This window comes from Rosa chinensis, chromosome 3, assembly GCF_002994745.2.
Source record: "Rosa chinensis cultivar Old Blush chromosome 3, RchiOBHm-V2, whole genome shotgun sequence".
Lineage (NCBI taxonomy): Eukaryota > Viridiplantae > Streptophyta > Magnoliopsida > Rosales > Rosaceae > Rosa > Rosa chinensis.
This window is the reverse complement of record NC_037090.1, coordinates 19,244,989-19,268,381: the sequence shown is the minus strand read 5'-3', so window position 1 is coordinate 19,268,381 and position 23,393 is coordinate 19,244,989. Positions and strand designations below refer to the sequence as shown.

The window sequence follows — 23,393 nt, the reverse complement described above, 5'->3', positions numbered from 1 at the left end:
AGATAGAGTGAGCTATGAGGAATACATGGAGTGGCCTCCCATCACTTTCTTCTTGCGTTTGAATCCAGAAGCAATTAGAGTGATGCCAACCTGAATGAAACCAAGACAAGCAACATGACATTTAATAGGTTTTCAAACAAAAATACCACCACATACTAGGATAACCAGGACTATATATCATCTATTTGCTTATATGGTTATACCTGGCAATAAGAAAATTAAAGGTATAAAATATGCCTTTAGATGCATGAATGCAGTTCCTTTCTGGCAAGTAGATTTTCAAGAAAAGGACCAAGTAAAAGCATATATCTATTGATGGGGTTCTCTCTCTAATGAGGAATTCAAAAACAGTTGGATGACTTGCGTGTTGAAAAAATAATATTGTAATTAAATTTCAAAACACTCATCCAACCATTGATTTGAAAGTCCTCATTGAGTCCTCACAAGAACTCTCCCATCAATTGGATTATCCTCTTTCTCATTTGTTAAATTACTGGTACAGTAAGATATTATGGGGGTGAACTAAATCAACTAATGCAGAAGTGATCAGGTCATAATGTGCCAAGGGTAGGATTGCAGACTTTAGAGAAAGCAACAAAACTTGCCTGACCACTGAGTGATGGATCTGTCACTGCTCCAAATATTAAATTTGCTGTTGGATCAACAAGATAATATATAACCTCGGCTGCAGCATTTACCTATAAGAAAACCCAAAATTAGTGTGTAGCAGAAGAGAGATGTCTCATGTCGACTGTGAGTGAAAACCACAACTGGGAGAATTCAGTAGATGGGGAATAATTATATTGGAATTCAGGAAGTTCTGGCAAGAAGTTTTTATGCCAATCAGAAGAAGTGGTACCTCATAGAGTGTCAAGACAATTCCAGTTGCCCTCTCTAAGTCTCTATACCAACATCTAATAAAGGTGATTGAATGGCATTTAACGCAGCACCTCTTGCCCTTGTCTTCCTATTCCCAAAGAGGAAGGAAGGAAAAAAAAAAGACAGTTATCTCCTTACATAAAATAGATAAATAAATAAAATGGGGTCAATTGACCTCGCACAAGGAATTAGGCTCAGATGAAATGAACTGCTAATGCACCACAAGTCAATCACATGACAAAACTATTCATAGTATAGATAACTCAGTGAACATGTTATGGAAGGCAGCAATGGAGATATATGTTATATCTTGAAAAGCATCCAAAGACATTTCACATCATCCTTTTAACCCTCGAAGTAAATATTTTGTGCAAATCCCACATCTGATAGCTAACTCACACAGAACTCCAGTCATTTTATTTTTTCTGCCTTTTTCCAAAACAAAAAAGATATAAATTCTGCATTGAACAAGAGTCACAACTAACAAGCATAAGAGGAACATGCATCTAGAAGATGGGATTGGCTACCATTAAGAAATTTGAATTCTCTATGCTGATGACAGTCATTTTAGTATCAAACTTATCGCCATGCACACTCCAAATCACAGGACATGGAGAATGCAACTAAAACTATGTATTCAGACCATCTCCAAAACTAAGATATCATTCTAAAACAAACAAATAAATAAATTATATCAGCAAAGGGCACTTCCCCTCTTTCGTAACATCCAATCAAAAAAAACATTTCTGTAAGCTTATCCTGTACCTTATTGAAGACCAAATACCTATATATTTAAATTCTAACAAACCTGGGATTAGATCACCTTCCTCCTCACACACTAACCCCATAAACTGAGAAGTTCTTGATGTCATTCACAACAGTAATTTTCACAAGGTTAGCCACAGTGATGTCATCATGGAAGGCACTATAGTAATTAGGTTCCAGCACAATCATGTCCAAAATCATAAGCGAAGCCTCTGACTCTGACATCATATTAGCACTGTAAACGTTCCAGTCAGTAGATCAAAAACAACCAGTTGCAGATCCTATCTCCACCAATGAAGAACCTGCATTCGCCATTATAACCCTTACATCAGCAAAGTCAACATTTACCAGCCCGGGAATCTGCAATTAAGGTGATGACTATCAACTAGTGTAACAAAATATGACCCAAAGGAAATAGGACAGGAAACTACAAATTATCAACTAAACAATTATAGAACTCCATTGATCTAAAGATGACATTCCAAGCATATACAGTTGAAATATATCATCACACTATCACTATATTCAGAACTGGGTGAGTTTTAGAATAATAATATTTAAGCCATGAAAAGAGTAATAAGTAATCATACAGAACTACTGGAGTCCTTAAGATGTACACATTAAAGAAAGCATGGAGATGCCTATCTTAGAGTCTATCAAGCACTCTTACTGGATGCAGTATATGAACAAAAAGTAAAAAGTTATTCCCTGATACGACACTTCGGCGTTCATTCTCATTTTCCTTTTAAATTTTTTCTTTGCTTTAATTTTTTTGTCTATTTATGCTGTACTTAAGATCAAGAAGAGGTAATAATTAACATCTTTAAAGATCAGATACCGTGATTATATCAGAGACACCACTAACACCTTGTGGTAGAATATCGTTAGCCAGATTAAATGCCTCTGTTACTGGGGTAGACTGGGAAACTGCAGTCAATAACTTGTCATTTGGAATGACTATCAGTTTCACTACTTAAAGTAACAGATACACCAAATGTTTGCATCAAAATTATGTATGGTGCATATACCTTGAGTGACTTGCCATAAGACTCCATCTACACCGCTTCAATACTTTCAATCACACGAGCCAATTTAATATTTTGATTCTCCTACAAAAACATAACAGGGAGACGAATGTCATAACTAGAATAACTAGCAATGCAAAAGCCAATATTTTACAAAATCATAGACGGTGAATCAGGGTTTGCAACTGAAAAGCCTTAAACCCTCTATGAAGGAACAAAATGGCAGAAGTAAGTGCTAGCTTCATTGGTTCCTTCACTACCCGCAGCAAGCACAATACAGAAAGACCAATTGTAAAGAAAGGTTTCATTGTCATTATATTCCAAATTAAATTGCCTTAGAACAAGGCTTTCCATAAATCAACTAAAAAGAGATTCTACAATTATGCTCATCCAAATTCCAATACCTATAACCCATCATTGATTCAGAAACCCTACTGCACTGATTATTAACCATAACCCACAATACAGAAGTAGACACGATCGGCAACTGTTGGTGATGGCGCGTTAGCTAACTTCCCGTCATATGGCCATGTGGGTTTTGTAGATCGGCTCACCCTAAATTCTCTGTTGTCAAAAGAAAATAATAAATTCTAAATCTGATGAAAAGTGTTCAGATATATTATTATTTTAATGTTCAGTTTATTAATAAACATGTTTGCCACTAATCATCGGTGAGAGATCTAATTTTTTCGCCCCCGATATTTACTATTAGTGAATCAAAAAGAAATTGAAGGCAGTGATCAGAAATGCTATCATATTAATTGAAGGCAGGAGAAAAGAAAATTGCGAAACAATTGATTCATTAGATTGTTTGACATTCATAGTTTGTGTGATAAGTTATTGCAGCTTAGGATCATCTGCAATGTTGGATACCACAATTTTTGTTCTTCCTCTAAATTGGTCTGAACTATTGAGATTTGAGAGTGAGGCATGCATATTTGAGAAATTAAAAATAACAATATTAGCAAAATATTAGGTTTCTTCTAAGAAAAAGACACTTGTGTGAAAGAGGGTGCAAATTGGGTGGAAGGAGACTTGGTACTTATATCTGTATAACGTGCACTCCCTGGATAATGAAAGACCTAATTTTAGCTAATAAACTCTTTCTGTCATTCTTCGTCTCTCCCCTAAATCATAAAGGTTTGATTCGCACAACCTGCTCCTAAACATGTCTGCTCATGACATTCCGCTCAGCCCTGCCCAACTCTACACTCCTTCTTTAAACTTTATGTAACTCTGCATCCATTGCTTAATAAAAAAGAGTATCCAATCTCCCATCCTTCATAAGTACGCACCATTAACTGATTTAATCCATAGAGAAGAACAAAACCTAATTTCAAAGATTCACAAAGAAACCACCTCAAACTGTTGACACACAGAGCTAATTGGATAAACAATAACATTATCTCTTTTTAAAGCATAAATAATGTGATGAAACTGGAAGTGAGTAAACTAATGAAGCATTCCATGAGGTCATTTCAAAGTGTAAGGTGGCGGTATCAATTTCATTTAAATTCCAATGAACTGCCAATTAGGAGGCATTGGTCATAAAGATTGGTCTTTATTAACTGCTAAGATCAGTTATTCAGTTTTTTCGGAAGAATTCTTTTGGCTATAATTAATTTCCCAAAAGTTGGTCATAATGCAAGAGTAGCATCTTTGAATGAATACTTATAATACAGAGCTTCATAATTCAGGAACTACCAGCTTCATTCCATTCTAGTTCAAAACTATACAACTTGGAAAACTTTAATGATTAGAATAAATCGATATATTTATGAATGATATCAATGTTACTTACACATTACATTTATATGTATACCCTAAAATATTCTAAAAAGGGATATATGGTTAGGGTGGATTTAAAAGTTCTCTTTGTGGAAAAAAAACTTGGTCTCGGTTTTTCTGGAAAAGTCTTGAGCTAACCTCTTTAACTCCCCAACGAAACCATGTGCACCACAATAAAACAATAAAATTCCTTAATCTGAGTCTATCAGCCATGAGGCAATAAAAATAAAAAATAAAAAAAGCTGGTTTTATTATGTCATACAGATTGCTACAGTCTTATGGCAGAAAAGGATACTAAATCAGTGAGGTTGATATATATACTACAATCATTGCTATTTAACAACAACCTGGAATCACAGTTAATAACACTACACTTTAAGATGGCTAGAACATAAATGTTTTGCATAAATCCATTCCATTCATAAGTATCCAGTGGTTTTAATTCCTAACAACTTTCATAATAAGGTATTCAGTCTTCCAGTTTCAACCAAAAAAAAAAAAAAATTTATGACTGTAAATCAGAATTTTACCTTGTATATGTTTCGATCAAGAATATTTAAATCTGACACTGTTTTTCTCTCTACAGCTTCCAGCTCTTCGGGACTCATGAGTTGCTTAGGAGAACTGGCTAGGATATACAGTGTGTAAAAAGAACGGGCAAATCTGTGTTTTTACAAAGAAGCAATCAGAGATGTTTATGTTAAAAATAGATGGTCTTTTGTTTAGTTTTGTAGTCCTTTTTTTAGGTATTTAGTGTGAAAGATTGATGTGTCTTAGAGAAGGTGCCTGCACTTGTTTATAAGCTTCAGACTAAGGAATGTCGGGATTACGGAAGTAAAAAGTGCTTCCTGTGCTTGATAAGGAGATCTTGTCTGCAATATGAAATATGTAATAATTACTATGTGAGAGTTGAGGTGGACTTATGATTTTCTTATAAGTTTGTATTAGAAATTTATATAATCCAAGTTCATATAACATACTTTGATACTGTTGTACTTTCAGGTTTGTGAGAGCAGCTAGTGCAGGTGGAGTGGCTGTTCTGATAGCCTCAATATCGAAAATTTGTGCGATTACCCCCCAAAGTGTCACTCATGTGTCCTCTTTCCTGCATTTGTAATTGAAAATTATGGTCAGGCATGTTCAATATAATGAAATAATTAGGTTCTCTGACTTTACTGTAAAGGAATTGTCAGCTACCTTATATTTTGTAGAAAGATTTTGCATCTTGACTCGGTCCTCTTATCACCAATTGATATCTCTTCTGTAGGTTGGACTGTCTTTATCCAACTGAAATGTCTTTTTTTTTTCTTTTTTCCAATTTTTTTTTTTCACATAAGATCAAAAGATTAAATATGTTAGTACAGGGCGTATTTGTTTATTTTTTTGAAACTAAATAGATGTAATAGCTAGTGTTTACCTGAAAGTACTTCATGGTTATCTATGCGGCTGGCAAGAGGAGTATAACCAATAAAGAAAGAATGACGCAGCGGGATGGAGAGGGCTAGCTTTGGAACATATTTGATCACGGTCATAGTATTGAAATGGACCCTATGCAGAATGTTGAACAATCCTCTAAAGGTTGTTTGACTGTGACTTGTGTAGAAGTGGCTGATCTCATATGTTCTCCTTGAATGAGGCCAGGTGCCACAGCTGCATAATGTGCTTCTTTTACAGATCCGTCAATAGCATCATTCTATATAAACGAAGGAAGACATGGAATGTGTTAGTTGGTTAACTAAAGTTTATTTACAAAGTATGATATGAAATATTGTTGATATCTCTTACCATCTCATCAAACAATATGAACTGAAGTCCATCGTTTTTCATAATAGGTTTGAATCTTTTAAACCTCCACAGCCTGCAAACTCGAACTTTGATCTGAATATCATTCTCCAAGGTCTTGATATCTCGAATTCTACCTATGTGCATTGTTATTATTACCTGTGAATATTGTACACAGTTACTAGTCAGTACTGTGAATTGAAAACATTCCAATAACTTTATTGGCACATGTTTGGGATACTGATTTGCGATTCCAAAACTGCTTATGTTCAGTGACTTGTAATTTCAGGCATTCAGTTTATAAGCAAAGGCAATGCATGTTTGATTTACACAATAGCCATAATAATCACAGGCAACAACAGAGTAAAGCATACAGTTTCTTATTGAACAAAGGGAAGGTTTGTGGTCATAATTTATGATGGTATAGGAGGTCAGCAACCTAAGGATAATACTGTGGAAGCAGCTAATGAAGAAGGATATTTTGGAAGGGTGTTATCCAGACACCTAGAAAGCTTAGGTAATCTTAGATTTAGTATGAAAAATCTAAATCAATGGGGTGAAGTTAGTTATCTGGCATTTAGCTGATAATCAGGGTAAGTATATACACACATTGGACACACGAATCAATCCAAGAGAATAAAAACTGTTCAGAAAAGATGCTTACAGAGCCTGGGACACTTAGCTAGCTAGATGGTGATGAAAGTAAAAACATCATCACTTGCCGCAAACCTGAGGTTTTGGCCTCAAATATTGAGTCATGGTTTGCGATGAACAAAATGGAACCACTCCAAAAATTTCATCAAACAGGAATAAGTCTTAACATTACCAATTCGGTTGCTAACCAGCCACTGTTAGTCATGCCTAGTATTGATACTGTCAAACTACGTTATAGTAGGTTAGCGTGTTTCAATGTTCTTCAAATTAATTTAAGGTGGGTCAGAAACTTTTTAGGACTAAAACTGAAAGATGAGAATTGAAATTTACAGAAACTGATCTCGTAAATAAACCATTAGTAAAGATCTTACTGTAGCATTATATTAGACTAAAATGATTCTAATAACAGATAAAAATTAAAACAATTGAATATAGGAATATCACTCTCTCACGCAAGACTCATTGTAAAAGTTCTTAAAGTTTCAATAAAATTATGTAGATAAGCATTACAATTCGGTTTATTAACTTTAAGTCCTCTTGTGTAATGATGAGTGTATTTGTAAATCTGTCTAAACTGAGGCTTAGTTAGAATCAGTAGGGAAGGCATGATGAGCTGAGGCATAAGCAACGTTAAATATTTGAGATACACCGAATCTACTTATACTGGGTATCCGCTACATTTGGGTTCAATATCAGATAGTTCCTGGCCGCCCATTTCAGAAATAGATTCCAAAGTTTCAAACTTTAGCAAAAGCAATGAAGTTTGATGGAAGATTTTGATGGAATTGAAGGCGAGAATTACCTGTTCGTCGACGATATTGATATGGGAGAGCTTAGAGTGGGATTTTACGGCGGAGATCCAAATTGCTTTCTCAATCTTGGATTTATACCGAAACTAGCTTCTTCAAACCGATGGGAGGGTCTGGTATACCTAGGACAATGATAGAGCCGTAAGAAAATTTAAAATGAGGGCAAGATCGTCGTTTCCACCCCAGATGAACAGTGAACCGAACTTCTTTAGTAAATAAACAGACTATAAGAGAACAAGAAAAATAATAACATGGGCGTGGGGATGAGCCTGGGTTCCAAACCCCTTTTCAAAAAAAAAAATAAACAGACTATAAGAGAACAAGAAAAATGAAATAAAGATTATGACCCAGTGACATACTCTATCTTTGCCAATTTGGGAATCAGATTCAGATCACGAAGATCATTGAAAAGGACTTTGTTCCTGCTGTGGAAGTAGTCAGAAGCAGAGGATGGAAATGACAAGTGGGGGCAGCCCTCCAGACGCAAGTTTTCCAATGAAGGACACTCAAAATCAATAGCAGCACTTCCCTCGTACAACATCGGAAGACATTGCAAACATAAGTTCTTCAATTTTGGAAGAACGGTCTTCTTGGTGTTCAATGTTTCCTTGCTTGCTGCGATCACTCCATCCAAGACAGGGCATTTAGATACAATAAGGGTTTCCAATTGAAAAAGACACTGAGCTACAACAAATGTGAAGAGACTTCCCTGGAAGTTGCAATTGTCAATGACCAATTCCCTTAGAGCCTGGAACATTCCACATGGAGCAGGATCATTACACATGCTTCTAACTACGTGTAGATCCAACAACTCCATCTCTCTCAGGTTTGTTTGATCTGGCTCAAATCCTTCACATCCAAACAAATGTTCCACTTTACCATCATGACAGAATAGTTCTTCCAAATTTGGTAGTTTCTGCAACAATTTTGATGGCAACAGCACATTCCCCAGGTTATGACACAAATGGAACTTCAATAACTCCAGATTGCAGAGAGATCCAGGTGGTAACTCACCAACACATAACTCATTCAGGTCACCCAGGTATTCCAGATACAACTCTTCCAAGTTCTCAAACACAGGCTTATCAGGAACACATGTTGTTGCGTTCATCAACTCTTTCAAGTTCTCACAGCAACCTCTTACAGAGAGAATTTTCAGTCCATGTAACCTCCCACGGTCATACTCCACAAGCATGTTACTTAACCCTTTGCAATTTTTATAACATAGCCTCTCAGTATTCTTTACCCCAACGTTGACAAACCAGTCCGGAAACGTTCCTATGGTTGTGTCAGTACTATCAAGACTCAAGGATCTACAATTATGACCGGATTGAAAATTCATAATGTCTCTCTGTGTATCACTGCCGCTGCGAATACTAATATCGAAGTAAACCCAATTCGGTTCGACCTCAACAGTTTGAGGGATGCAATTTGCATCTGATATGCAAACTTTCAAAACGCTTAAATATGATAAACCAGCTAATTCATCAAAGCCAATATTAGTTTCTTCTCCTTCTCCATCAATTTTACTCCCCCAGTCCCAAAATCCACATTGCATGTACAATTCTTCTAATTTATGTAACTTTGATATCACTTTAGATGGAATTGTGCGAACACATCCATACCAGGGTCTAGAAGGAGTAGCAGCTTTACTGACATCCAGCATCCTTAGATTGGTCAACTCTCCTATTTCTCTTGACAATTCTTTCAGAACATTTCCTCTCATACTAAGAATCTCAAGCTTGTTAAGTTTTCCGATTACAGAAATGTCAATTATGTTCTGGCAGGAATCTAAATACAAAGCTTGAAGGTTGGTTAGGAAACTGATTGATTGCGGTAGTAATGAAATACCAGTGTCGCTAAGATCCAAGACTCTTAATTCATTCTGACTTTTGAAAAAAGATTTTGGGATCTCACTTAGAGAAGCATTGTGTCGTAGTAATAAAATCTGGAGATTTGGACATACCAGCTCTTCGGGTAGCTTGCAAATTTTGTTCTCCATTAGTGAGATTGCAGAGTAGCCTTTATGTGCATCAAGCTTTGGCCAATTCTTCAATTCACAGCCAGCTTTCACCAAGAACCGCTGGCCTTCATTCAGATAACGAAATTAAGAGTGCCATATCCCGAATGACATCATGCATCTTTACGCATCCGTCATCTCTAGCGTCCAAGAGCAAGCTAGAATCTTTAAGGGCCTTCACCACTAAATATGTGGTGGCTTGGGCTTCTAGCATGTTGGAATCTTGAAACATTCCTTTCCCAGTTCCATAACTGAGCAAGTCTTCAATTGGGATATTAGAATCTTCTGGGAACAGGCAGCAAAGCAAGAAGAATGATTTCGAATAATCATATTTCAAGTAATCATAGCTCAACTTTATGCATTTGAACACATCTCCCTCATCTTCAGGGATGGGAGATTGAGATGCTTTTAGTCGTCGAGCAGCTTCTTTCCATCCGTCCAAACCTTCATCTCGAAGGGCCCTCGCAACTGCTATCAAAGCAACTGGTAGACGGGCGCATTCTCTTGCAACCTCACTCACTACAACATAGAAATTGGAAGATTTGTCAAAAGACTTCCTTGCTTCCTTCACAAATAAGCTCCACGAATCTTCATTTGATAAGATATTGAGATGAATGTTTGCATGGCTCTCCATGGAATGGCAAACCCTCAGTCTTCTGGTGGTCATTTCAAGTTCGTTGTGGCTCGGAATTCCTATGCTTGAAAACTCTATTCTCTTCCAAATGTCATCCAAGATTATGAGGATCCTGGTTCCTCTCCTTATCTTCTCCTTCAATTTAATGGCTCTTCCAATTTCTGTCTTCTCCTCCAATTTGAAGCCCAGCAGTTCTGCAAATGTCTCTTGAATTTTCATCAAGTCGGGGTTTTGGGATATGACAGCCATAATCACTTGATTAAAAAGCCTACTTTTTTGGGCTTGTGCTCCAACATATTTCACCATTGTCGTCTTTCCAACACCCCCCATTCCGTAGACTCCAATGGTAGTGGCCTCATCATCTTTTAGCGCATTCATAACCTCATCAATGGCTTGTTTTGTTGCTTCAAATGCTTCAAAACCTCCAATGGACATTTTAAGCTCGAGTCCAGTAGGACGTAATTTATTGCTCACAGATTCCTCAATGGCATCCAAAAGTTCTCTTTCAGTTCTGCAAGTAAGCATTATGGGTCAAAAAATCATCGGGAAAATTAATGATAAATCCAAAAGCACAAGTATTACTAATTAAGAAAAAGGTTTCATCAAGCTTACTTATAATTCAGTGTATGCCATCCAGAGAAATTTGCCACTATTTTTATAGCATCTCTCCACTGCTGCACCATCTCTGATCTCTGTTGCCCTGATTTTTCATGCTTAGTAAAAGCATCTCCGAAACTCCTCTTCTAATATCGTACATCAGTAGGATCCACATAATAAAAAAGTGGCAGAATTCTATTGTTGTCTTCTTCCATGCATTCACAAATGTTTCTTAGTTCCTCCAAACACCAAGTGGAAGAGGCATAGTTTTGACAGAGAACAATAATTGCAAACCTTGATTCTTTAATTGCCGTTAGGAGAGTGGGAGAAATAACATCCCCTACTTGAAGGTCTTGGTCACCCATGAATGTTTTGAATTGTCTTTTTTGCAGTCGATAGTATAAAAACTAAAAAGGATGCAATACCCTTGCGAGTGTCTGCACCCCTGAAACTCAAAAACGCATCATGCTTCCACCTAGGAGCTGATGATGAAGGAAGAGATGCAGAGGCATCAACATCAACCGGTTCTTAATTATTCGCCAACATTGGCTCAGGCTTTACAACCATGTAACTTATCAAGTTAATATATAACAAGTAACCTGCAATGAAAATATATCATTCAAAACAACTCCTAGATCAAGCATATTGGAAAAAGAACCCCGAATAACCTTTGAACTTACAATTGCAACTGATCTATTAAATCAAATGGATTCTGAACTAAAGGCCTAAAGCAAAACAGCTTTCTTTCAACATTTAATCGTTTCTTCCAACATTTAATCAACTAAAGCTTCTCTTTCAAATTAATATGAAATTGGTGTTCCATAAAAAGCTGGAACATTTCGCTATACAAACCTGAAAAACTGCTCCAATCTAAGGATCGCAGTAAGCCAGCAATGGCAATTTCGTCCTCACCTCGCCAGTGATTGAAGAAACGATTATGAGTTTATGACTGTCTCTGTCCAAACTATTTCTGTTTTAGTTGATTGGGTTGCTCTCCTTTTACTAGTTTCTGCTGTAAACTTGGTCGAGCAGTATCCTTTCTTTATTTGTAAGTTATTGGACCCAGGTTTTGGGCTCCTTTGGGGCTTGGGCCTGTCCCTGAATGGTAAAAAAAAAAAAAAAAGGGTTTTACAGCACGTACTAGCCTGAGGCAATTATTGGTGTTTATGGTCCTACAGCATCTTCACCTGAAGACATCGAACTTAGTTGTAGAGGACTGGTTTCTTAACCTATGAAACCATTCTAGCATCAACCTAGCCATAACACTACCTGATGTAAATATCGATACTTTGTTAACATTTCATTTAAACACTTCAATTTTGTGATCAGGTACATCTCAAAAGATTTCACACACACAATGACACAAGCAATAAGAATGTCCTGATATTTCCAGATTTCATACAAGAATTTAATCCGGAATTAGCCAGCCACCCTAAAAATAACACCATAAAACTCATCTCATTCAAGCTTCAATCAATCTACTGAATCTGGAACTTCCACACTCTTGATAATGGTGGCTTGAATTATATATTGACGCCAACTTCAATGAGGAAATTCATAGAGGCAATAACCATGGATTACGAGTGAACAGAGTTCTGGGTGGAGAACAAAGTGAGAGTAGATGGGACCAGCAGTCTCTTTTACGAGTGGAGAACAACACGAAAGCAAATGTGACGACTATCTAGTCTGGGACCAGTGCATAAGCCCGCGCGATTCTGCGGGTTTCTTTACTTCCCGGATTGTATTCGTAATATATTTCATACTTCAGCTGACTATCTGTGATTCTGTGCATCCTACATACAACCAAGGAGTCGCTTAATAGTTAATATATGAAGAAACAATGTCAAAAAAATCCTGAAACCATATAATCTTCTTATATCAGTCCAACCACAGAACTTACAACTCGTAAAAGATTTGCAATCTTGCAATTAACAAAAAGCAAGCCAATTAAATAGCATTACTTATGACAGCTTCCACAGGTAGCTGTATGAGTGACAACTTGTACTCCACAATTGTAACAGAATGTATATCCCCCGCCTACAGAATTTACATTGGCAATCCATCAGTAAAACAAAGAAACAATCTAGAAATCCACACCTGCGGCTAAACAACTTTGATGATGAACAATATTAAAACAAAAAACATTATATATACACGCAAAAGAGAAAGTTGATCTAAGTTGAAGGAGTCATATTTGATAGGATACGAATAAGACACATTAAAATAGTCACTCCACATTTCAACACGTTTTGATACTTGTACTCCATTTTAAGTAGTTTCAAGTGGAGATCAAAAATCATTCCCTTTAAAATATGGAAACTAACATGTTCCACTTATGTAGCAAATAGACACTATTCCCCATTAGAAAATTACAGCCAGCTATTAACACCAAAAACATCTATATATGAGGCTGCTAGCAGAGAACCAAGTTCAGCTCATCACCTCCACTTCATGCAGAAGCAACCAACCAACTTTTTGACATGGAACATGCAGCTTGGACACCTCCTCCTGTTCTGGCTCTGCGCCAGTTCACCAACATAACATAATACTTTCCTTTTGTTGAGCTTGAAGTTTCATTTCAACCATTTTGTAGTGCTGAAGACAGCAAGCCAAATTGCCAAAAACAGTACAACACCATTAAATTTCAACTTCCATGTCTTTTAAAACAACATTAGCAATGTTTGAGAAGAACTTGAATACCCACATTTGGAGAACCAAATACCCCAAATCAAAGTGTGCACTTAATTATCTAAACCATATATTGACACAGTTACACTCGCAATGCATTTAGTTGCTCTGCTGCATATATAACATGGACATGACGAGCTTGGGTTCACAGTCGTGCTATTATGGCTCGTTTTGGCATCAAAAGAAATAAAGAGACAAATATAAGTTGATGTGAAGTAATTATCAGAGTATTATAAATGAGAAGCCATTTAATTAGTTTATGAATTTTAACAAGCGGACGTCTCAAGTTATTATATGCAAAAATTCACATAAAAACATGATATCAACCACTGTTTAGCCAAATACAGAGCATGGTAGAGCAACAAGAATTTATGGGTATAAATTCGAAGGACAAAAATGAGATTAGAACCAACCAGAATATATAGAGCACAAGTGGTGATGTTCACAGAAGCAAAAGCAATTAGGGTACAATTGATGCTAACCCATGGTAACCCAGATTTAGATTTAGTTGTAAGAATGCCTGAAATTCAAATCATAGTACAAGAATATAGTAAAAAAATAAAAACATGAAATAGTTGAATATATAAATGGTGTTTGCAAATGTATTCATATACAATTATACATCATCACATCCGATCAAAATCTAAAGTTGCACAGATATGTAAATTCAACTTACTGCACTACCTAGTCCAGAAATAGAAACCTAAAGCAACTTACAAGCCTAATGCTACCAGAAGTAAATACATCTAGTCACAAAGTTGACGTCTATTCCACTGGTATCTAGTCAAAGAAGAAAAAACTGCATGATATTGTTGACTCAACGTCTTGAGCAGGTTAATTCATAGAAACCTCTTCAAAAAGCTATTAAGCTTTGGTTGGTTCCATGCCATTTCAACGGCTTCATACTTTAATTCATATTAATGAAGAAAATAGTACTTGCAATAAAACCAGATATCAAAAAGTAGACATCTGTACCTTTCAATTTGAGATGGCTCATTCCATTCTTTTGGGGGGAATGCTCCCAGATCAGAGTCACTTTCAAGAAAGAATCCATTCCCTTCTGATAGAGCCACCAGGACACCAACAAAGCACTGAACATGTTATAGCATTCCTACAACATTTTTGTCGAGCAAAGTATTATGTACCGAGTTCAATTGGCATAAAAAGTTAAAAACCACAAAGTCGGGACAGGGAGGGAAGTATACACATCACAAAAACAAGGATTTATTTATTAAACTGGTACCTTAAATAACTCTTTCTAAAAAATACCTTATGAGAGTTGATAGTACATATGGATATACCTTATTATGAGCCAATGAATCGAACTCATTGGGAGCGGGGGTAACCCTCCACTGAGAGCACCACCTAGACTCCACCTTCCCAGCAATGACTCTGAACAGAATAGCATTTGAAATAGCCCAAGTTCAACCAACCTTTTAAATAGCTCAACAAGCTCAAATTAAGCTATTAAATTCAAAAGCTTTACCATGTATTGTCAGAAGGAACAATAGAGCTCTTTTGGTCAAATTAATGAAGGTATCATCAGTTTCACTACTTAAAGTAACAAATAAACCAAATTTTTGCATCAAAATTATGTATGCTGCATATTCCTTCAGTGACTTGCCATGAGACGCCATCTACACCCTTTCAATACTTTCAATTACATAAGCCAATATAATATTTTGATTCCCCAACAGAAACATATCAGGGAGACGAATGTCATAACAAGAATAATTAGCAATGCGAAAACCAATATTTTAAAAATGATAGACAGTGAATCAAGGTCTGCAACTGAAAAGCCTAAGACCCTCTACGGAGGAACAAAATGGCATGAGTAAGTGCTAGCTTCATTGGTTCCTTCACTAACCGCAGCAAGCACAAAACACAAAGACCAATTGTAGAAAAAGGTTTCATTGAATATTTTGTGCAAATCCCACAGCTGATACCTAACTCACATAGAACTCCAGTCATTTTAAAATTTTTCCAAAACAAAGAAGATGTAAAATTCTGCATTGAACAAGAGTCAGAACTAACAAGCATAAGAGGAACATGCATCTAGAAGATGGGATTGGCTACCACCAAAGAATTTGAATTCTCTATGTTGATAACAAAGTCATTTTAGTATCAAACTTACTGCCATGCACACTCCAAATCACAGGACATGGAGAATGCAACTAAAACTACGTATTCAGACCATCTCCAATTCTAAGAAATCATTCTCAGTAAAAAAAAATTATCAGCAAAGGGCACTTCCCATCTTTCGTAACATCCAAATCAAATAAACATTTCTCTAAGCTTATCGTGTACCTTATTGGGGAACAAATACCTATATATCTAAATTCTAACACACCTGGGATTATATCATGACCTTCCTCCTCACACACTAACCCAATAAACTGAGAAGTTCTTGATGTCATTCGTAACAAATTTTCATAAGGTTACCCAGCGTGATGCCATCATGGAAGGCACTATGGTAATTAGGTTCCACCACAATCATGTCCAAAATCATAAGTGAAGCCTCTGACTCTGAATCATATTAGCACTGTAAACATTCTAGTTCGTAGACCAAAAATTACCAGTTGCAGTTCCTATCCCCATCAATGAAGAACCCGCATTCACCATTGTAGCCATTAAATCAGCAAAGTCAACATTTACCAGCCCGGGAATCTGCAATTAAGGTGATGACTATCAACTAGTGTAACAAAATATGACCCTAAGGAATAGGACAGGAAACTACAAATGATCAACTAAGCAATTATAGAACTCCATTGATCTGAAGATGACGTTCCAAGCATATACCGATGCAATGCTTATAAGTTATAAATTCAGGCTATTCAGCTTATCAATATAAGAAGTTTGAAAATATAGCATCACAATATCACTATATTCAGAACTGGGTGCCAGTTTTAGAATAATAATAGTAATAACCCATGAAAAGAGTAGTAAGTATTCATACAGAACTGCTAGTGCCCTTACGATGTACACATTAGGGAAAGCATTTAGATGCCTATCTTAGAGTCTGTCAGGCACTCTTACTGGATGTAGTATATGAACAAAGAAGTAAAAAGTTATTTCCTGATAAGACACTTGGGCGTCATTCTCATTTTCCTTTTAAATTTTTCCTTTGCTTTCCTTTTTTTGTCTAATTATACTGCACTTAACATCAAGATAGAGGTCATAATTACAAGATCTTTAAAGATCACATACCGTGATTATAAGATTCTACAATTATGATCATCCAAATTCCAATACCTCTAACCCATTATTGATTCAGAAACCCTACTGCAGTGATTATTAACCATAACCCACATGCTTCTAGCAGAAAATAACTCAATTGCACCTTGTTCTATATGAAAATAATAATTTCTAGGATTTTAGTTTTAATCAAGAGAAGATTAAGATTACAAATTCACACAAAGGAACATGCAACACCCTACAACATCCATAAAGTCTAACAGCGATGATTCCGTCTAACAGCGATGATTCCGTGCTTAAATCCAAAGGAATTATACCTAGAACAAAATTCAGATGGGGGACGGGAGGAAGTAGACATGATCGGCAGCCGTCGGTGATGGCGCGTTGGCAGTGAAGAAGAAACAGGGTTTGTTTGGCACTTCCCCTATACAACATGGGAAGATTTTTCCGAAGCTCTGTTCTTCAACACCCTAATTCTTTTCCTAAGTCTGGCTCCACGTAAAGCCCTTGTCAAATGAAAATAAAAGAGAAGTAAATAAGTCAACAATTTAATATATGTCTCCGTATTGTTTACATTGCACTCCACGATCTAAATGGACAAAAAATGAACTACCAGCACAAATGAAAAACAAAGTAGTCTAAACTGCAGGATCAAAGTAAATTAATACCTTATCGGAAAAAAAAAAAAAAAAAGGTAAATTAATATCTAGATAAAACATTATTTATTTGCTTTTCCATAATTAAAATTATTTATTTTCTTTCTTAATATATCTCTTTGAGATTATTTGTTTGCTTTCTAATCTTTTATTGCAAACGAGCTCCGCTGTCAAAAACTTAATTGTTAGTTGGTTTCTTTTAAACAATGATGCAAATTTTTTGATTTTTTGATTCTTTGTTTTTTTTATTGCACAACAATTGCGTGTTCGGGCTTTTAGCAAATCTAACTACCTAATTCCTAGATGATGTTACCTAAAAGCTCAGGAACGCAATTGTGGTGCAATTAGGAAACATAGAATCAAGAAATCAAAATACTTGCATCACTGAAGAAACCAACTAACAATTCAATTTTTGAAAGTGGAACTCGCGCGTTTGCAATAAAAAGATTAAGAAAGCAAACAAATAATCTCTGAGATATGTTGAGAAAGCAAATAAATAATGTTAATTGTATATATTGAGAAAGCAAATAATCTCTTAGATATATTGAGAAAGCAAATAATCTCTGAGATATATATATTGAGAAAGCAAATAAATAATGTTAATTATATCACTCACCAAAACAGCTTTTAATTTCTATTTGTTTACTAGCAGGAATTCAAACTAGCCTACCAATTATATAAGCAGACTATAAGAGTACAAGAAAAATGAACTAAGTTTATGACCCAGCGACTTACCTTAACTTCGGATTCTTATATTTCAAAAAGACTTCTTTCCTGCTGTGGAAGTAGTTAGAAGCAGAGGATGGAAATGACAAGTGGGGGCAGCCAATCAGACGCAAGTTTTCCAATGAAGGACACTCAAAATCAATACTAGCACTTCCCTTGTACAACACTGGAAGATCTTCCATATATAAGTTCTTCAATTTTGGAAGAACGGTCTTCTTGTTGTTCAATGTGTCCCTCCTTGCTTCGATTACTCTTTCCAAGACAGGGCATTGGGATACAATAAGGGTTTCCAATTGAAAAAGACACTGAGCTACATCAAATGTGAAGAGGCTTCCCATGAAGTTGCAAACATAAATGATCAATTCCTTTAGAGTCTGGAACATTCCACGTGGAGCAGGACCATTACATATGCTTCTTACTACATGTAGATCACATAACTCCATCTCTCTCAGATTTATTTGATCCGGCTCAAATCCTTCACATCCAAACACATGTTCCACTTTACTTCTCCTACAGATTAGTTTGTCCAAATTTGACAGTTTCTGCAACAAATTTGATGGCAACAGTACTTTCTCCAAGTTACGACACTGATGGACCTTCAATAATTTCAGACTGCATAGAGATCCAGGTGGTAACTCACCAACACATAACTGCTTCAAGTCATCCAGGTATTCCAGATACAACTCTTCCAAGTTCCCAAACACGGGCATATTTGGAACACATGTTATTGCATTCATCAATTCTTTCAAGTTCTTACAACGACAAATTACAGAGAGAACTTTCAGTCCATGTAACCTCCCATGGTCATATTCCACAAGAATGTTACTTAACCCTCTGCATTTTTCATAACGTAGCCTCTCAGTATTCTTTATCACAGCGTTGACAAACCAGTCCGGAAAGCTTCCTATGGTTGTGTCAGTTCTATAAAGAGTCAAGGATCTACAATTCTGACCAGGTTGAAAGTTCGTAGTGGTTCTCTTTCTATGGCTGCTGCAAATAGTAATATTGAAGTAAACCCAATTCGCTTCGACCACAACACTTTCAGGGATGCAATTTGCATCTGATATGCAAACTTTCAAAATGCTTAAACATGATAAACCAGCTAATTCATCTAAGCCAATATTAGTTTCTTCTCCTTCTCCATCAATTTTACTCCCCCAGTCCCAAAATCCGCATTGCATGTACAGTTCTTCTAATTTATGCAAATTTGATATCACTTTGGATGGAATTGTGCGAATATGTGCAGCACTGACATCCAGCATCCTTAGATTGGTCAACTGTCCTATTTCTCTTGGCAATTCTCTCAGAGCAATTCCTCTCATACTAAGAATCTCAAGCTTGTTAAGTTTTATGATTACAGAAATGTCAATTATGTTCTGGCAATAATCTAAAAACAAAGCTTGAAGGTTGGTTAGGAAACTGATTGATTGAGATAGTAGTGAAATACCAGTGCGGCTAAGATCCAAGACTCTTAATTCTTTCTGACTTTGGAAGAAAGACTTAGGGATATCATTTAATGAAGCATTGTCTTGCAGTAATAAAATCTGGAGATTTGGACATACCAACTCTTCGGGTAGCTTGCAAATTTTGTTCTTCATTAGTGAGATTGCAGAGTAGCCTTTACACGCATCAATATTTGGCCAATTCTTCAATTCACAGCCAACTGTCACCAAGAACCGCTTGCCGTCTTCAGATGATGAAATAAATATTCCCATATCCCGAATAACATCATGCATCCTTACACATCTGTCATCTCTACCGTCTAAAAGCAAGCTAGAATCTTTAAGGTCCTTCACCACTAAATTTATTGTGTCTCGGGCTTCTAGCATGGTGGAATCTTGAAACATTCCTTTCCCAATTCCATACTTGACCAAGTATTCAATTGGGATATTATAATCTTCTGGGAACAAGCAGCAAAGCAAGAAGCATGATTTCGAATCATCAGATTTCAAGTAATCATAGCTTAACTTTATGCATTTGAACACATCTCTCTCATCTTCAGGGATGGGAGGTTGAGACGCTTTTAGTCGTCGAGCAGCTTCTTTCCATCTGTCCAAACCTGCATCTCGAAGGGCCCTCGCAACTGCTATCAAAGCAATTGGTAGACCGGCGCATTCTCTTGCCACGTCACTCGCTACAACATAGAAATTGGATGATTTGTCAATAGACTTCCTTGCTTCCTTCACAAATAACCTCCAAGAATCTACTTTTGATAAGATATTGAGATGAATTTTTTCTTGGCTCTCCATGATCTCACAAACTCTCGATCTTCTGGTGGTCAGTAGGACTTTGGAATTGCATTTTTGAAGTTCGTTGTGGCTCGGAATTCCAATGTCTGAAAAGTCTATTCTCTTCCAAATGTCATCTAAGATTATGAGGATCCCAGTTCCTCTCATTATCTCCTCCTTTAATTTAATGGCTCTTCCAATTTCTGTCTTCTCCTCCAATTTAAAGTCCACCAGTTGTTCTGCAAATGTCTCTTGAATTTTCATCAAGTCGGGGTTTTGGGATACGACAGCCATAATCACTTGATTAAAAAGCCTACTTTTTTGGGCTTGTGCTCCAACATATTTCACCATTGTTGTCTTTCCAACGCCCCCCATTCCGTAGACTCCAATGGTAGTGGCCTCATCATCTTTTAGCGCATTCATGACCTTATCAATGGCTTGTTTTGTTGCTGCAAATTCTTCAAAACCTCTGATGGACATTTTAAACTCATGTTCAGTAGGTCGTAATTTATTGCACACAGATTCCTCAATGGCATTCAAAAGTTCTATGTCAGTTCTGCAAGTAAGCATTATGGGTCAAAAAATAATCGGGAAAAGTAATGATAAATCCAAAAGCACAAGTATAGCTGTTGTTAATTAAAAAAGGTTTCATCAAGCTTACTTATAATTCAGTGTATGCCACCCAGTGAAATTTGCCACGTTTTCTAAAGCATCCCTCCACTGCTGCACCTTTTCTGATCTGTGTTTCTCAGATTTTTTATGCTTAGTGAAGGCATCTCCGAAACTGCTCTTCTGATTTCGTACATCACTAGGATCCACATTATAAAAAAGTGGTAGAATTCTATTGTTGTCTCCTTTCATGCATTCACAAATGTTTCTAAGTTCCTCCAAACACCAAGTGGAAGAGGCATAGTTTTGTGAGAGAACAATAATTGCAAACCTTGATTCTTTAATTGCCGTTAGGAGAGTGGGAGAAATAACATCCCCTGCTTCAAGGTCTTGGTTATCCATGAATGTTTTGATTCCTCTGTTTTGCAGTCGATCGTATAAAAAGGATGTAATACCCTTACGAGTGTCTGCACCCCTGAAGCTCAGAAACACATCATGCTTCCACCTAGGAGCTGATGATTCAGCTGATGATGAAGGAAGAGATGCAGAGGCATCAACGTCAACCGGTTCTTGATCATCCTCTGATATTGGCTCTGGGGTTTCAACGACGTCAACCAGTTCTTGATTATCCTCTGATATTGGCTCTGTGGTTTCAACCATGTAACTGAACCTACTCGTCCATATCCACCCAAGACTGACTATTACGTTCGATGTCACAATTACCACAATAATGAACCAATTCTTCCATATCCACTTAAGACTGGCTATGACGCCGAACCATTGCACCATTACCGCAGTAATCACAATAATCATCCTCATCGCCTTTCAATTATTATTGTTTCAATATGCAAACATAGAGGAGAAAACAAAAAGGAATCAAAACCAACGAAAACAAATATTGGAGGATACAACACATGAAAGAGAGTAGAATATGTTTCTAACCTCAAAGACATACTGATAGAACTCCATTAGCATCAGCTATTACAGACCCAGAGTATTGTGCCTTGGAGATCGAGGAGAAATTTGGATAGATGAATCTCCCTTAGCCTTAAAAGAGCTAGCTAGGCTTGATAATGGAAAAAGCAAGAAAGTTGAACAGAGAGAGAGAGAGAGAGAGTGAGTGTGTCGCTTTGATGATGAAACATAAAAAGAGTCTTCTTGGACATTAATTAAAAGGTTTTACAGTTGTACTAGCATGTGAAAGGAGGTGAAATTTTCAATTACGTTACTGGGTTAATTATTTGCTATTTCCAGGACAGGAAAGAGAGTGATTGATTAATTATTTGCTTTCATTTTCTGAAACTTCCCACCACCATATAATTGATTAATTACATCAGCTAGTGTTATTGCTAGCCATAACACTACTTTTTTTTTTTCTCTCTTTTTTAAAAGATGATCAAAGGGTTTCACTTCTGCCCTCATGGTGACTCGAACCCATGACTTTGTACATAGGTAGTGGTGTAACTAAATATCAATACTTTGTTAACGTTTTATATTAACACTTCAATTCTGTGATCAGATAAATCTCGAAAGATTTTATATACACACAAGCAATAAGAATGTCTTGATATTTCCAGATTTCATACAACAATGTAATCCGAAATTAGCCAGCCACACTAAAAATAACACCATAAAACTCATCTAATTCATGCTTCAATGGTGGCTGCATGCAATTATATACTGACGCCAACTGCAATGATGACAGGAAATTCATCGAGGCAATAACCAGGATTACGAGTAAACAGAGTTCTGGGTGGAGAACAAAGTGAAAGTAGATGGGGGTTCAGCAGTCTCTTTTACGAGTGGAGAACAACATGAAAGCATATTAGTTTCAGATTAGCTTTAGACACCAAAGGTAGAGATTGGATCAAATATATTGTCGACAAAAGTAGAGTATCAAAGTCCTTGAATTGAAGCCTTTACTTTGTCACAGTTGGAATCCAGTTAATCTTATGAATTGAATGGGACCTATAAAATGTTGAAATGAATCTAATTTAACAACCAAATACTGATATTTCGGCAGTCCCATTGGTACAAGCCTAATGAATAAAACTCTTACAACCAAGGTGTATAAAACTAAATATTTCTATAATTTAGATTGTACATCTATTGATTTCCAGTTTTTCATTGAACCTTGTCCGTATAGTTCTTGTCTTAATCAAAATGACTTCAACTAGATGATCAAACACATTGATTATTGCTTTCATTTCTGCAAAAACTAAACTTATATATCTTTCAGCTTCAGTTTTAGGTAGTCATGCAACACCACAAGTATGTGCATACTATTACCTATTTGAAAGGAATAATTCACAGAACAATATGGTTAAATCTAAGGATC

The 23,393-nt window shown here is 36.4% G+C and overlaps 3 protein-coding genes and 1 pseudogene across 8 annotated transcripts in view; all 4 read right to left on the bottom strand.

Moving 5' to 3' along the window:
• Positions 1–23,393, bottom strand: part of LOC112193791 (probable disease resistance protein At4g27220) — a 61,047-nt gene that overhangs the window by 879 nt on the left and 36,775 nt on the right. The window lies entirely within an intron of this gene.
• LOC121052280 (cell division protein FtsZ homolog 2-1, chloroplastic-like) lies at positions 13–6,386 on the bottom strand. Its single transcript, XM_040516986.1, has 7 exons — positions 6,243–6,386; positions 2,717–2,753; positions 2,483–2,613; positions 1,947–2,004; positions 1,723–1,862; positions 606–698; positions 13–90 (listed from the first exon to the last, which is right to left on the bottom strand). The coding sequence occupies exons 1-7, from the start codon at positions 6,384–6,386 to the stop codon at positions 13–15; spliced, it is 681 nt and encodes a 226-aa protein (XP_040372920.1).
• Positions 5,875–11,948, bottom strand: LOC112193796 (annotated as a pseudogene).
• Positions 12,312–22,143, bottom strand: LOC112193794 (probable disease resistance protein At4g27220). Of its 5 annotated transcripts, none has more exons than XM_040516041.1 (11): positions 21,998–22,143; positions 21,108–21,877; positions 18,228–21,002; positions 17,154–17,342; positions 15,992–16,308; positions 14,943–15,033; positions 14,617–14,752; positions 14,055–14,161; positions 13,396–13,548; positions 12,854–12,990; positions 12,312–12,746 (listed from the first exon to the last, which is right to left on the bottom strand). In XM_040516041.1, exons 1-4 carry the CDS (start codon positions 22,028–22,030, stop codon positions 17,261–17,263), a joined length of 3,660 nt encoding a protein of 1,219 aa, XP_040371975.1. In that variant the 5' UTR covers positions 22,031–22,143; the 3' UTR covers positions 12,312–12,746; positions 12,854–12,990; positions 13,396–13,548; positions 14,055–14,161; positions 14,617–14,752; positions 14,943–15,033; positions 15,992–16,308; positions 17,154–17,260. The 5 variants fall into 5 exon arrangements, with proteins under 5 accessions (XP_040371975.1, XP_040371977.1, XP_040371972.1 ...); XM_040516043.1 differs by having other exon boundaries at positions 16,218–16,308; XM_040516038.1 differs by having other exon boundaries at positions 14,943–16,308.

What these genes read in the sequence shown, in the direction of transcription:
- LOC121052280 (XM_040516986.1), bottom strand. Translation starts at nt 6,386, where the DNA reads ATGCACATAGGTAGAATTCGAGATATCAAGACCTTGGAGAATGATATT. An exon ending in TCATATTGTTTGATGAGATG is followed by an intron (nt 2,754 to 6,242) that starts GTAAGAGATATC and finishes ATGTTTTTGTAG; the next exon opens with GAGAATCAAAATATTAAATT. An exon ending in ATTGGCTCGTGTGATTGAAA is followed by an intron (nt 2,614 to 2,716) that starts GTATTGAAGCGG and finishes TACTTTAAGTAG; the next exon opens with TGAAACTGATAGTCATTCCA.
- LOC112193794 (XM_040516038.1), bottom strand. Translation starts at nt 22,030, where the DNA reads ATGCTAATGGAGTTCTATCAGTATGTCTTTGAG. An exon ending in TGGCATACACTGAATTATAA is followed by an intron (nt 21,003 to 21,107) that starts GTAAGCTTGATG and finishes GCTTACTTGCAG; the next exon opens with AACTGACATAGAACTTTTGA. An exon ending in TATAAGAATCCGAAGTTAAG is followed by an intron (nt 17,343 to 18,227) that starts GTAAGTCGCTGG and finishes TCATTTGACAAG; the next exon opens with GGCTTTACGTGGAGCCAGAC.